Consider the following 13556-nt stretch of genomic DNA (forward strand, 5'->3'; position numbering starts at 1 on the left):
CTTTCCTTCTTGTAAAAACATGATCTCTGTCATTACTTCCTAAAACAGCACTATATTTTGATTGTCTATAAGCAACAAATTCAAATACAGAGTTAGTATATTTTTTCACAATCTGATAAATTCCCAAGGTCAGGAGAGAGAATGTCTTCCCCATGTTATTTAATAATTTTGATCTTTAATCCATAAGACATTTATTTTGTTAAAACTATAAAACTGAAACCATTTGGAAAATCAAAATGTTTTTCCATGCAGATAGGAGAACAAGGGAATCTATTTCTATAGTCAACTGAATTTAAAAAATAGTCATCATCCTCAACACCCCTCGAAATGTTTTCCTTTCCTTAAATAGGTCAAGAGCATCAGTAATAGGGTAACAAAGACGTCGTCAGGTTTACTTAGATATCAACTGCTCTCTGGCTAGGACTAAGTTAAACCTAAGATACTCATTGATTTCTCAATAATTAAAGCTTCAAGTTTTTTTAAAAAATTAGTTAAGACAGTATATTGCCTTGGCTAAAGTAATAAGCTCTAGTGTTTGGGGCACAAATGAAGCTTAATTTTGCATAGAAAAAGAGGGCTCATTGGCAAGAGATTCTGTTCTAAGGTTCAGCCAAGTGTCTTGTACAAGTTTGATCAAAAGGCCAACTACCAGCACCCTCACCACTGCTTCTGATAGGGAGACAAGAAGAATAAGTGGGCCTATATGGGATTCCATGGGTTGTTAAGGAGCTTAAAAATAAAACATAATTTACTGTCTTCCATTTGGCAGGAACCACTTTTGCCTACACTGAAAATAAAGCTTTGTGTGATCCCCTCTGCCTTTAGCATGCCTTTGGAGTCTTGAAAATGCTTTTTCTGTAGAACCAGAAAGCGATATGTGAGTGCATCAAACAATGCTTTGTTCTTGTTACTCTAAGAGCTATTTTAAAGAAACCCAGTGACCATGGCAGATGATGAAAGAAGATCTTAGTAAAAAGTCTACTGAGATTTAAGGTTGAATAAAACAAAGGTATAAATTGTTCTATCTATCTTTTATCACCCAAGAAGATTGCATATTGATAGTTAAAATTCATATGTTAACAACATATAAACAAATCATTAATATCCAAATTCATATAAACTAAAAGAAATGAATAACCTCAAATTTATGTTATTCTCACTTTATTAACAAAGCTCTTCTTTCTTCTTAGTTTGTACCAAGCTTAGTAAAAGTAGTATAAAATCATCTTTTACGAGGTGGCTGGCAATATGGCTGAATAGGAACAGCTCCGGTCTGCAGCTCCCAGCGAGATCAACCCAGAAGGCAGGTAACTTCTACATTTCCAACTGAGGTACCCGGCTCATCTCACTGAGACTGGTTGTACAAAGGGTGTAGTCCACGGAGGGCGGGCCAAAGCAGGGTAGGGTGTTGCCTCACCCGGGAAGCACAAGGGTTTGGGGAACTCCTTCCCCTAGCCAAGGGAAGCTGTGAGGGACTGTGCCATGAGAAATGAAGCATTCCAGCCCAGATACTACACTTTTCCTATGGTCTTTGCAACCTGCAGACCAGATTTCCTTGGGTGCCTACACCACCAGGGCCCTAGGTTTCAGGCACAAAACTGGGCAGCCATTTGAGCAAACACCAAGATAGCTGCAGAGTTTTCTTTATACCCCAGTGGCGCCTGAACGCCAGCGAGACACAACCATTCACTTCCCGGGAAAGGGGACTGAAGCCAGGGAGCCAAGTGGTCTAGCTCAGCGGATCCCACCCTCATAGAGCCCAGCAAGCTAAGATTCACTGGTTCGAAATTCTCGCTGCCAGCACAGTAGTCTAAAGTCAATCTGGGACACTGGAGCTTGGTGGGAGAAGGGGTGTCCACCATTCGTGAGGCTTGAGTAGGTGGTTTCCCCTCACAGTAAAAACAAAGCCACCTGGAAATTCGAACTGGGCAGAGACCACTGCCGCCGGGCAAAGCTTCTGTAGCTGGACTGCCTCTCTAGATTCCTCCTCTCCAGGCAGGGCATCTCCAAAAGAAAGGCAGCAGCCCCAGTCAGGCACTTATAGATAAAACTCCCATCTTCCTGGGATGGAGCACCTGGGGAAAGAGGCGGCTGTGGGCACAGCTTCAGCAGACTTAAATGTTCCTACCTGCTGGCTCTGATGAGAACAGTGGCTCTCCCAGCACAGCACTCGAGCTTTGCTAAGGGACAGACTGCCTCCTCAAGTGGGTCCCTGACTCCCATACCTCCTGACTAGGAGACACCTCCCAGCAGGGGTCGACAGATGCTCATACAGGAGAGCTCCAGCTGGCATCTGGCAGGTGCCCCTCTGGGATGAAGCTCCCAGAGGAAGGAACAGGCAGCAATCTTTGCTGTTCTGCAGCCTCCACTGGTGATACCCAGGCAAACAGGGTCTGAAATGGACCTCCAGCAAACTTCTGCAGACATGTAGCAGAGGGGTCTGACTGTTAGAAGAAAAACTAACAAACAGAAAGGAATAGCATCAACATCAACAAAAAGGATGTCCACACAAAAACCCCATCCAAAGGTCACCAACAAGCGCAAAAGGCTGAAAATTCCAAAAACCAGAATGCCTCTTCTCCTCCAAAGGATCACAACTCCTTGCCAGCAAGGGAATAAAACTGGATGGAGAATGAGTTTGATGAATTGACAGAAGTAGGCTTGAGAAGGTGGGTAATAACAAATTCCTTCGAGCTAAAGGAGCATGTTTCTAACCCAATGCAAGGAAGCTAAGAACCTTGAAAAAATGTTAGAGGAATTGCTAACTAGAATAACCCATTTAGAGAAGAACATAAATGACCTGACGGAGCTGAAAAACACAGCACAAGAACTTCGTGAACTGTACACAACTATCAAGAGCCAAATCGTTCAAGCAAAAGAAAGGATATCAGAGATTGAAGATCAACTTAAGGAAATAAAGTATGAAGATAAGATTAGAGAAAAAAGAATGAAAACGAATGAAAAGAGCCTCCAAAAATATAAGACTATGTGAAAAGACCAAACCTATGTTTGATTGGTGTACCTGAAAGTGATGGGCAGAATGGAATCAATTGGAAAACACTCTTCAGGATATTATCCAGGAGAACTTGCCCAACCTAGCAAGACAGGCCAACATTCAAATTCAGGAAATACAGAGAACGCCACAAAGATACTCCTCGAGAAGAGCAATCCCAAGACACATAATTGTCAGATTCTCCAAGGCTGAAATGAAGGAAAAAATGTTAAGGGCAGCCAGAGAGAAAGGTTAGATTATCCACAAAGGGAAGCCCATCAGACTAACAATGGATCTCTCTGCAGAAACTCTACAAGCCAGAAGAGAATGGGGGCCAATATTTAACATTCTTAAAGACTTTTCAACCCAGAATTTCATATCCAGTCAAACTAAGCTTCATAAGCAAAGGAGAAATAAAATTCTCTACAGACAAGCAAATGCTGAGAGATTTTGTCACCACAAGGCCTGCCTTACAAGAGCTCCTTGAGGAAACATTAAACATGGAAAGGAAAAACTGGAACCAGCCACTGCAAAAACATACCAAATTATAAAGATCATTGACACTATGAAGAAATTGCATCACCTAACGAGCAAAATAACCAGCTAGCATCATAATGACAGGATCAAATTCACACATAACAATATTAACCTTAACTGTAAACAAGCTAAATGCCCCTAATTAAGACACAGACTGGCAAATTGGATAAAGAGTCAAGAACCATCAGTGTGCTGTATTCAGCAGACCCATCTCACATGTAAAGACACACATAGGCTCAAAATAAAGGGATGGAGGAATATTTACCAAGCAAATGGAAAGAAAAAAAAGCAGGTGTTGCAATCCTAATCTCTGATAAAACAGACTTTAAACCATCAAAGATCAAAAAAGACAAAGAAGGACATTACATAATGGTTAAGGGATCAACGCAACAAGAAGAGCTAACTATCCTAAATATATATGCACCTAATACAGGAGCACCCAGATTCATAAAGCAAGTTCTTAGAGACCAACAAAGAGACTTAGACTCCACACAATAATAGTGGGAGACTTTAACACCCTACTGTCAATATTAGACAGATCAATGAGACAGAAAACTAACAAGGATATTTAGGACTTGAACTCAACTCTGGTCCAAGCAGACCTAATAGACTTCTATAGAACTCTCCACCCCAAATCAACAGAATATACATTCTTCTCAGTACCACACTGCACTTACTCTAAAATTGACCATATAATAGGAAGTAAAACATTCCTCAGCAAATACAAAAGAATGGAAATCATAACACAGTCTCTCAGACCACAGTGCAATCAAATTAGAATTCAGGATTAAGAAACTCACTCAAAACCACACAACTACATGGAAACTGAACAACCTGCTCTTGAATGACTACTGGGTAAATAACAAAATCAAGGCAGAAATAAATAAGTTCTTTGAAACCAATGAGAACAAAGACACAACACACCAGAATCTCTGAAACACAGCTAAAGCAGTGTTTAGAATTAAATTTACAGCACTAAATGCCCACATCAGAAAGTGGGAAAGATCTAAAATTGACACTCTAAGATCACAATTAAAAGAACTAGAGAAGCGTGAGCAAACAAATTCAAAAGCTAGCAGAAGGCAAGAAATAACTAAGATCAGAGCAGAACTGAAGGAGATAGAGACATGAAGAACCCTTCAAAAAATCAATGACTCCAGCAGCTAGTTTTTTGAAAAGATTAACAAAATAGACAGATCACTAGCCAGACTAATAAAGAAGAAAAGAGAGAAGAATCAAACAAATACAATAAAAAATGATAAAGGGGATTTCACCACTGATCCCACAGAAATACAAACTACCATCAGAGAATACTATAAACACCTCTATGCAAAAAAAAAAAAAAAAAAAAAAAAACTAGAAAATCTAGAAGAAATAAATAAATTCCTGGACACATACAACCTTCCAAGACTAAACCAGGAAGAAGTTGAATCCCTGAGTAGACTAATAACAAGTCCTGAAATTGACACAGTAATTAATACGCTACCAACCAAAGAAAGCCCGGGACCACACAGATTCACAGTCAAATTATACCACAAGTATAAAGAGGAGCTGGTATGAGTTCTTCTGAAACTATTCCAAACAATAGAAAAAAAGGGACTCCTCTCTAACTCATTTTATGAGGCCAGCATCACCCTGATACCAAAATCCTACAGAGACAAAACAAAAAAAGAAAATTTCAGGCCAATATCCCTGATGAACATTAACGCAAAAAGCTTAGCCACCGCAATCAAGTCAGCTTCATCCCTGGGATGCAAGGCTGGTTCAACATGGGCAAATCAATCAACACAATCCATCACACAAACAGAACCAACGACAAGCACCTCATGATCTCAACAGATGCAGAAAAGGCCTTCGATACAATTCAACACCCCTTCATGGTAAAAGCTCTCAATAAACTAGGTATTGGTGGAATGTATCTCAAAATAATAAGAGCTATTTATGACAAACCCATAGTCAATATAATACTGAATGGCCAAAAACTGGAATCATTCCCTTTGAAAACTGGCACAAGACAAGGATGCCCTCTCATCACTCTTACTCAACACAGTATTGGTAGTTCTGGCCACAGCAATCAGGCAAGAGAAAGAAATAAAGGGTATTCAAATAGGGAGAGAGGAAGTAAAATTGTCTCTGCTTGCAGATGACATGATTGCATATTTAGAAAACCCCATCATCTCAGTCCAAAAACTGAAGCTGATAACCAACTTCAACAAAGTCTCAGGACACAAAATCAATGTGCAAAAATCATAAGCACTCCTATACACCAGTAACAGACAAACAGAGAACCAAATCATGAGTGAACTCCCATTCACAACAGCTACAAAGAGAATAAAATACCTCGGAATACAACTTACAAGGGATGTGAAGGACCTCTTCAAGGAGAACTACAAATCATTGCTCAAGGAAATAAGAGAGGACACAAACAAATGGAAAAACATTCCATTCTCATGGATAGGAAGAATCAATATTGTGAAAATGGCCATACTACCCAAGGTAATTTATAGATTAAATGTCATCCCCATCAAGCTACTAATGACTTTCTTCACAGAATTGGAAAAAACTATTTTAAATTTCATGTGGAACCAAAAAAGAGCCCATATAGCCAAGACAATCCTAAGCAAAAAGCATAAAGCTGGCGGCATCATGCTATCTAACTTCTAACTATACCACAAGGCTACAGTAACCAAAACAGTATGGTGCTGGTACCAAAACAGATATATAGACCAATGGAACAGAACAGAGGTCTCAGAAATAATGCTACACATCCACAACCAGCTGATCTTTGACAAACCTGACAAAAACAAGCAATGGGGAAAGGATTCCTTATTTAATAAATAGTGCTGGGAAAACTGGATAGCCACATGCAGAATACTGAAACGGGACCCCTTCCTTACACCTTATACAAAAATTAACTCAAGATGGATTAAAGACTTAAACGTAAAACCTAAAACCATACAAACCCTAGAAGAAAACCTAGGCAATACCATTCAAGACATAGGCACGGGTAAAGACTTCATGACTAAAACACCAAAAGCAATGGCAACAAAAGCCGAAATTGACAAATGGGATCTAATTAAACTAAAAAGCTTCTGCACAGCAAAACAAACTATCATCAGAGTGAACAGGCAACCTACAGAATGGGAGAAAATTTTTGCAATCTATCCATCTGACAAGGGGTAATATCCAGAATCTACCAGGAACTTAAACTAACTTACAATTAAAAAAAAAAAAATTTCCATCAAAAACTGGGCAAAGGATATGAACAGATACTTCTCAAAAGAAGACACTTATGTGGCCAACAAATATGCGAAAAAAAGATCATCATCACTGGTCATGAGAGAAATGCAAATCAAAACCACAATGAGATATCATCTCACGCCAGTTAGAATGGCAATCATTAAAAAGTCAGGAAACAGATGCTGGAGAGGATGTGGAGAAATAGGAACGCTTTTACCCTGTTGGTGAGAGTCTAAATAAAACCACTGGGAAGATAATGTGGCGATTCCTCAAGAATCTAGAACCAGAAATACCATTTCACCCAGCAATTCCATTACTGGGTATATACCCAAAGGATTATAAATCATTCCACTATAAAGACACATGCACACATATGTTTATTGTGGCACTGTTCACAATAGCAAAGACTTGGAACCAATCCAAATGCTGTCAATGATAGACTGGATAAAGAAAATATAGCACATAGACACCATGGAATACTATGCAGCTGTAAAAGAGGATGAGTTCATGTCCTTTGCAGGAACATGGATGAAGCTGGAAACCATCACTCTCAGCAAACTAACACAGGAACAGAAACCAAACACCACATGTTCTCACTCATAAGTGAGAGGTGAACAATGAGAAAACATGGACACAGGGAGGGGAACATCACACACCAGGGCCAATCAGGGGCTGGGGGGCTAGGGGAGGGATAGCATTAGGAGAAATGCTAATAATAATGTAGATGATGAGTTGATGGCTGCAGCAAACCACCATGGCACATGTATACCTATGTAACAAACCTGCACATTCTGCACATATGTACCAGAACTTAAAGTATAATAATAATAATAATAATAATAAAAAGAATCCTGTTCCAAGCAAAAAGAAGAATGTGAAGAAATATAAGTGTGGAAAACATGATGTGTGAAAATAGATCAGCTTGGTCAATGGATTGAAATTGTGTAACATCCAAAAGAGTGATGCAGAACTACCTAGACCAGAATGGAAAGACATCTTACATAGCTAGAGGCATACCTTGTTTTACTGAGTTTTGCTTTATTGCACTTTGCAGATATTATGTTTGTTACAAGTTGAAGGTTTGTAGCAACCCTGTGTCAAGCAATCTATCAGTGCCATTTTTACAACAGCACGTGGTCACTTTGTGTCTGTAGATCACATTTGTGTAATTCCTGCAATATTTCAAACTTTTTCAGTATTATTTATTTGTTAGGGTGACTTATGATAGTGATCTTTCATGCTGTAATTGTTTTGGGGTACCATTAACACACCCCATATAAGATGGTGAACTTGATTAATAAATATTGTGTGTTTGATTGCTTCGCTAAAAAAAAAATCATCTTTTACTTAGTAAAAGCAGTATAGAATCATCTTCCTTAATAAGAAAAATCATTTATTCTGGCATGGAAAATAAAAACCTAAGCTCAGACCTTGGACAGCGATTAATTACAAAGAAAAATGAGAAAATAGCATACCTTAAACATAACGGTTTATTTAAAATATATAAATTTATTAATAAAATCTTAAATAATACTCAATTCTATGCAAGTGTACCAAATGTTATTTTCATTCTCAATAACATCTCACACAATAGATAGCTCAACTGAGTAAAGGTTATATATTTTCATTTTTGCTAAACAATCTCCATTTAAAACAAATATATTGCTAGCTGTCTATATGTAAACAGGAAGGACTAATACTTCTAGACAAAGTAAATATTATTAAAATAAGATATTTCAATCAATTTTAGACCAACCATAGTTCTGAATAGCAGACAGTGTAAAACATAACATCACCCTTCATTCAAACCAAAATCTCAAACTTTTGGATTATATATTTCTTCAAGTTATAGGTCATTTATTGTCAAAATAATAATCCTTTGATATTGTCTTAAACAGATGAAATTTGCTTTCTTTTCCTAGGGAAATGCCAGACTATAGTGATATCTAAGAAATATGATTAAATTAATTTAATTACTTGATGTTGACTTAAGTCACTTCTCTTTAATGCAAAAACTGCCACTTGCAATTAATGATTGTTGGTACTGCTTCAATTGATCAAATGTCTAACACACAGAAAACATTCAAAGAAGTTCTGTGTATCTTACAGCAATTCAGTGGAGAAGTCTTGTCCCAGGGGTACGTAAATCTGAAGTACAAGAAACCTCTGGATCAATCCAACTAGAATGAGAGAGGAAAATACACATTCAAATGTTCAAAGCATTTATATGTGCATATAAACAAATACAATCATACACCATCAACAAGCTGAAGCTTTTAGCATTTCGGTAATACACAGAACTGCAATAGCACTACCTATGAGTTACAACCTCATTACGAAAGCAAAAAAATTGATGAAAATAAAATCAAACTCACAACAAATGTTGTCTTTTAAAGTCCCATCTGTGGCCTTGGTGAAATCTTTATTAAAATTTTAAAAATAATAAGTTTTTATTTATTATTTTTATTAGGTTGGAAGAGAATGTACACATAGAGCTGCATTCAACAGAGACATATAAAATTGAACTATAAATTCCCTTCAAGGCAGCCATAAAAGCATGTCGCAATTATTTTTATTCACTGGCAGTTTTAACTGTACTAAACAACTTAATAAAAAACAATAGATCAAGAAAAACAATTCTAATTATGACAACTACAACTGAAGGTTTGATGAGCCATAGCTAATTCATATGGTTTTAAATGTGTCCACAATGAGATGAATAGGGGAACATATTTTCATTTATACCTTTTGCTAATTAACATATATTTAATTAATTTAATGTTCACTGAGAACTGATAGCTTTTATTCCCTATTACTAGCTTCATCTGGATTAAAAATGTTTGCAGAGAAACCAGTCCCTATAGTACTTTTGACAGCTGAATTCTACAACTGCTTAAAAAAATCAGCTGATTTTATATTACCTCTCCAGACCCGTTCACTTAATGCCTTTCCTCTTAGGTTTTGAACTTTTGCTTGATCTCTCAATTATGGTGCTCTTAACAGATGTTTTTAGTATGACACTTCCTAAAACACGCAACTTAAAAATATATTTTCCTGCTGTGGGACTTTGGGTAGAAAATGGAGACGTCTTGATTTATCTGTGAACCTCTCCTACAAAGCCAACAGTACAGACCAACACATGGATTAAAAACAAAAAAAGGCAACTGGTCTAAAACTCATGCTATTTTATGTTATTCCAAGGTAGTAGGCTTAACAAATTAAGGGATTTTAAAGTAACAACACATTTTTGGATAGTCTATATAAAGAACTTCTGGTTTATGATTTCCATTTTGCAACCTTCCTGAACAACTTACACAGTTCCTACGTTGTATCCCAAATTTACTTTCTAAACAATAGACATATTTGATAAAATATGCATAACATTTTCATCAAACATACAGGGATAACTTTTACTTAAAAGTACTAAGCTTCTGCTTAGTACATTCCAGAGGGCCCTCAGTAGTGTAAGAAATGTAGCAGAAATAAGAGATCACAGGCTTTGACCCTAGAAAATTCTCTAGAAATCTGATTTTACCATATTTATGTGAAAAGCCAGTGAGGCCACCAGAGCTCTGGTCTACAAAAGCAAAGTGAGATACCAAAATGAGGCCAACTTAAATAAACCATCCTCAATCAATCTCTCTTGCATCTTGCATTGATTGGCCCCACAGTATTTTTCCATTGCACAATGGCCTCTGTAAATAGAGCTGAGAGAACAGCAGGATAAGTGAAATCAGTCTTTAAAAGAGGTCCCTAATTTATGTCACAAATCTCACTGAATCAGCACTGTTCTCTTCAAACACAAAGAGTTACACACATAGGGCATTTTTATATGAGCATTTTTAGATATAAAAGAGTTCTACACTCAAAAAAAGAAAGCTTTATAATTCAACTTTCTCACATATAGAAGCCCTAGTTTCCAAAAGGCTTCACTTCTAAGATTAAAAGAAATATGACGATACCATATGGTGATGATCTGACAAAAAAAAGTACTTTAATAACATTTGACACAGACTGATCCTGTGTGTCAGATGCTAAATAAATTCTATAGTAACATTTATTTTCCAGTGGCTTAGTATATTTAAACTGACTATTCATGTCTACATTATATTTAAAATCACTCTAAGTATTGTTGAATGTGGAAATTGTTAGTCAAAAATGTCCATCAAGAACATAAAATTCATACAAATTTAGTTTCTTCCTGAAATATGCAGCTTTTTACAGTTTTATAATGTGTTGTCTGTCAGAAACAAACTACTTATTTTTTTCTTCCACTTCAACAAACAAAACAGGAATCAGTTATCCGTTCATTATGGCCTATTCCATATCCTTCGAGCAAATTAGAAAACCTGTGTGGGCCCTTTTACTTTTCATCTGTAAAACTGGGTTAATAGTTCAGATTCACAACTCATAGGATTATTTATATGGATTAAATTAGGTCTATCATGCAACAAAGATTACTGAGCACCTACTACATACAAGACTCAATGCTGAAGTTTTTGCAGTAGATGAGACATACATGGTCTCTGCCCTTTTGGAGTTTATATTCTAGCTCCATGAAGAAGGTCAGGGTGCTATGAAAGCATATAACCCAGGTTCCTTGCAGGGGAAGAGGATGATTAGTGAAGATTTTCTTGAAGGACAAGCATTAAAACTCAGCTGGGAAGAATACACAGGAATTGACTGGGCAAGCGAGATGGGTGTAGGAGAGAGGAACAAATGTTGCTGGCAGAGGGAGTACTCCATCCTATTATGGAAAAGGATGGAGTAGGTTGGATAAACCTAAAAAGGGCTTAATGGGCTGGTAGGAGAGACAGAAGAGGAAATGCAGCGGGAGATGGGTCTGGCAAAGTAGAGAGGAACCCAATTATGTGGGGTCTTAAAGACCATGTGAAGAATATAAGTCATCCTAAAATCAATGGTAAACCATTCGTACATTCATTCATTTATTCAACAAAGATTTACTGAATGTCTATTCGGGGGGAAAAATGCTCTAGGTAGAGGGTACAGTCTGTGCATGGGTGCCAACGTGATAGTGCACTGGACTATGTTTCAAAACAGCAATGGGACCTGTATGGTTGCAACAGCATAAACAAGAAAAGGAGTAATAGGAAATAGGTCAGAATTAAGAAGGGCACCAGATATTGCAGAGTCCTACAGGTTTTTGGGTTTTAATCTGAGAGAGACAGGATATTTTTAGTGGAGGAGTAACATTACTTGTATGTTTCTTACAATTTAAAAGTATTACTCTGGCTGCTAATTTGAACCAGACTGTAATAGAGAGGCCAAGTCAGAAACAGGGAGACCAATTAGGTTACTACAGTAATCCAAGCATGAGATAATGGTGGCTTTGACCAGTAGCACTGGAGGTACCAAGTGATCAGACTCTCAACCTATTTTAAACATAGTGCCAACAAGACCTTCCAGATAGACTGAACGAAGAGAAAGAAATATCAAAGCTGATTTAAAAGGTTTTTTCCTAAGCAACTGAAAAGATAAGTTGCTAACAGAAGAAATGGGGCAGCCAGCAGGAGGAGGAATTTCGAGGAGTAAAGACCAGAAGTTAGGCTTTGGACATACTACATTTCAGCTGTCCAAGCGTAGAAATGTCAAGTAAGTAAGATGATATTCAAGAAGACTAGAGTTTAGGAGAAAAGTCTGAGCTGGAAATGTAAGCTAGAGTAAGACAGAGATGGCATTTAAATCCATGAGCTGGAAGTTGATAACCAAGGGAGTAAGTGTAGATACAGTGCCAAGGACTGAGTCCAGGGATGCTGCAACATTAATTCAAGTTGGGGAAAAGAGGAAGAACCACAAAAGGAGGCTAAGAAAGAAGAACAGTGAAATGGGAAGAAAACTAGGAGTACGGACATCTTGGGTCTGAGTGAGGAAAGTTATGAAGCAGGTGTCAACTTTCTCAAATGCTGCTAATATGTGAAGTAAGATGAGGGCTGAGAACTGTCCACTGGATTCAGGAAAATAGAGGCAGGTCAAAACCATTGACGGGTTTTAAACAGAGGAAGTCATGACAAGATAAAAATGATACTAAAGTGGGGGCCCGAGGAGGCCTGGGGAAACCTCATAAAGGTGACCTCATCCTCCAGAGCACCTGAAATGCAGAACAATGCCAGGCTTCAGGGATGCTACTCCCCCGAGACACATCATTTGATTCAGATGTCACAGGCAGAGAAAACAATGGTTTCAAACACGAGCCTCCAACAGAAAGCTCTGAAGAAGACCTCCAAATGATATATGTTTATGTGTAACAGAGCTGCTTCTCATATGGGCAACTCTATATAATGTGTTCTAGAGTGAAGAGCAGCAGGGATTTATTTATTTAGCTGGTGAAGGGTTTACTCAAGCCTCATTATCAAGGCCAGCTGGTTACAATGAAAAATTATGACCCAAATTGTCATAGCTTCATAGTACAGCAAATTTAACACACTTATTGAACGCCAACCATGGACCAGGCACTAAGTTAAGGGTACAAAGAAGATGATTCAGGAAGATCCCTGCCCTAGAGAAGTGCACAGTCTGATAAGTAATATTACAATTTCCTTTATTTTATGTGTTTGAGATCCTCAAATACAAGTTAAATCAGAAATCTTATTTTTTAAAATGAAAAGTTAAACATACTTAATTTCATTACTAAACTTTCTTTCTAAGTAGTACCTAATACAGTCGGAAACACAGATAGGGTACCTAATGTCAAGTTTGCATAAATAAACTGGATGTTTACTCTTAAAATAGGAATACATAATGGTAATTGAATTTAGAAATGTTAATT

General features: G+C 37.5%; 1 protein-coding gene across 5 annotated transcripts in view; it reads right to left on the bottom strand.

The window, feature by feature from the left end:
* Positions 1–13556, bottom strand: part of CFAP20DC (CFAP20 domain containing) — a 320674-nt gene that overhangs the window by 301351 nt on the left and 5767 nt on the right. For 4 of the 5 annotated variants that reach the window (XR_004436919.1, XM_033210293.1, XM_033210292.1 and 1 more), the window contains one exon: positions 8877–8949. The exons of the other annotated variant lie outside the window; for it this stretch is intronic. Coding sequence is in view for 2 of the 4 variants with exons in the window: in XM_033210293.1 (XP_033066184.1) it covers positions 8877–8949 (73 nt within the window). In the remaining 2 variants the exon portion in view is untranslated. The remainder of the gene's footprint in view (positions 1–8876; positions 8950–13556) is intronic. 5 annotated transcript variants of the gene reach the window in all.

Source organism: Trachypithecus francoisi, unplaced genomic scaffold, assembly GCF_009764315.1.
Source record: "Trachypithecus francoisi isolate TF-2019V2 unplaced genomic scaffold, Tfra_2.0 Lachesis_group0, whole genome shotgun sequence".
Taxonomy (NCBI): Eukaryota; Metazoa; Chordata; class Mammalia; order Primates; family Cercopithecidae; genus Trachypithecus; species Trachypithecus francoisi.